The 2,415-nt window shown below is 37.9% G+C and overlaps 1 protein-coding gene across 2 annotated transcripts in view; it reads right to left on the reverse strand.

Annotated features, from left to right (window-relative positions):
- Positions 1-761: 761 nt before the first annotated feature.
- Positions 762-2,415, reverse strand: part of LOC125481413 (zinc finger FYVE domain-containing protein 26-like) — a 23,879-nt gene continuing 22,225 nt past the window's right edge. For both annotated transcript variants that reach the window (XM_048592928.1, XM_048592929.1), the window contains one exon: positions 762-988. In XM_048592928.1, coding sequence (XP_048448885.1) covers positions 765-988 — 224 coding nt within the window. In that variant the 3' untranslated portion in view covers positions 762-764. The remainder of the gene's footprint in view (positions 989-2,415) is intronic.

Genomic DNA, 2,415 nt, shown 5'->3' on the forward strand with positions numbered 1-2,415 from the left:
TACTTGGAAAAAACGTCAAGTGAAAAACAAATCAAATGAGTACAGTGTTGCATTTTCCTGCTATGCTTATTTAATCTCTATAGTGAAGCTATATTTAGAAGATTAGAACACGTGGAATGCATAGTAACTTAAACAATGTTACATTCCCAGGTGATACTGTGGTGATGGGCATGACTAAAAAGCTATTACAAAAGATGAGGTTAACTATGCTGATAAAGAATTTATTAGCATATTGACTAAAGAAATGGCTTTTAGCAAAATACCAAAGGTGAAAATCTCAATTCCAAGGCAAACCAAGCAAATGCATCACCCAGTTCATTATGGAAGATGCTGAACATGGCAATGAAATTATCAGAATAACTGAACACCAAGAGCTGCTTTCAACAAAAAAATTGACTCTAACATCAAACAGAATAAATATCCGCACAAGAACACATTTGTTTAAAATGTATGTTTGGTCAACACTTCACTATGACTGAAACAGTGGGCAACCAAATGATCAAAAGATTCAAAGCCTGTAAAATGTAGGCATACAGAAGAATGTTTAGAATATACTGGAAAGAGTAAACAATAAGAATGTCCTAGGAAGAATGAATTTCAAAGGAAGACACCATCACGAGCTGAAAACATAGTTATTTTGGCTAGTATGGCGGAACAATATACACTAAACTCTGCTTGAAGGCCACATCAATGGTAAAGGGAACGAAGGAGCACCAGAAGTTTTCTGGACAAGCAATGACCAAGGAATGAGCAAACACGAACTATCAGTGGGCAGTGAAGGCAGTGTACAGTAGAAATAGCTGGCACACCCAAACCTCAAGAGGAAGAAAACTGGAGAAAAGCAGAAGAGAAGTATTCCATTTTTTCGGAGGAGAGGCAACTTTGCATTTCTTACCCATCCTTTTTCTTCGTACTCTGTTTCGCCTCTTTAGGGTAGAACACTTTGACAGCGGTCGGTGACTTTTAGTGAAGCAAGGCAAGTCGCCTTCTACAACCAATAGAAAAGACATGTACTGCTCATCACAACTTGCAAGACAAGTGCAACAACAACTTGCACTATATAAAACTTTTAACATGATAAAATGTTTTGAGTGTAACACATTCTAAGAAACACATTAAAAGCCACGCAACAAGTAATTTATTCATACAAGACAGATTATATTGTCCCCATCTTAATCAGAACACCCTAACTTGCTGTCGTGTATGGCTTCAACGGAGCCTTGAGGCTACCAATTTCCTTCAGGCTACCAATTTCCTTCAGGCTACAAAACCACAGATAAAAGAGCTAAACCCAACCTAGCCTTCAATTGACATCTACACATATTCACTTTACTGTTATTTAGTGACTGGTACAATCAGGAACTGATTTTTTTCTTGTGCCATTCCTGCGGAATTCTGAATATATATGTTAACTGAGGGACTCCGGTGCTTCCGTGACGAAGAGAAAATAACCGGGCTTGATGTTGCATTTGGGACTCTCCTGCCTTTACGGCTAAACACTGCCCACCCCTCCAAGCCTTTTCTCCTTCAAAAATGCTGAACATCTTTATTTTATTATTTTTGAGCTCTCTTGGCACCATAAGTGAAAGATGCAGCTTTTCCACTTATCCTTTTAAATCACTGCCATCATATTTATTACAAATAAACATTAGCAGAGTAATCATGTAAATAGATCCCTGAAATGTGTATCAGCTAACTGTTGATCAGTAGTCAGCCAAACAGGAAGGAAGACGTGCTGGATCCAGTTCTACGGAATGATGTGGGATATGGTACAATGGAAATGCACTTGGAAAACAGAGATCATAACATCAGATCTGGAATAGTTCCAGGGAACCAAGTAGGGCACGTTACAATAGAAACACACTTTGAAAATACTGATCATAGCATTAGGTTTGGAATAATTATGGAAAAGAACAAGAAACAATCAAGTGCGAAAATGCTAATTTTAGTGAATTAAAGTCAGATCTGGCCCATTCAAATCAAAACTTTATAGCCAAACAATAATTGCACAACAGGAGATTTGAGGAGGAAATAGGTCAGGTAGCCACATTCTTACAAGGGTGAAGACATTATATCCAGAGCTGGATTAAAATACAACAGATGAGGATGCTCATGGAAAATGTAAACTTAATTAAGTAGAAAACCAAAATAAACAATGATTAAGAAAAGAGTTTGCCATAGAATCCATCCATGTTTGTGCTAGAAGCCAGCATTCTGAGAATGTAACATTCTGGGTGCTACATTTAACTATTTCAAAATATTTGTTACATGCAATTCCCCCAGAAATAGGGACATAGCACTGTGTAAAGTCTTCCACAATGAGTGGAAGAGAAAGACTTCAAGGCTACAAGCCGTTAAGACTGTCAGTGAGAGACACACACAGACAGAGAGAGAGAGACACACACAGACAGAGAG

This window comes from Rhincodon typus, unplaced genomic scaffold (assembly GCF_021869965.1).
Source record: "Rhincodon typus isolate 14 unplaced genomic scaffold, sRhiTyp1.1 hic_rhity00002047, whole genome shotgun sequence".
NCBI classification, from domain to species: domain Eukaryota; kingdom Metazoa; phylum Chordata; class Chondrichthyes; order Orectolobiformes; family Rhincodontidae; genus Rhincodon; species Rhincodon typus.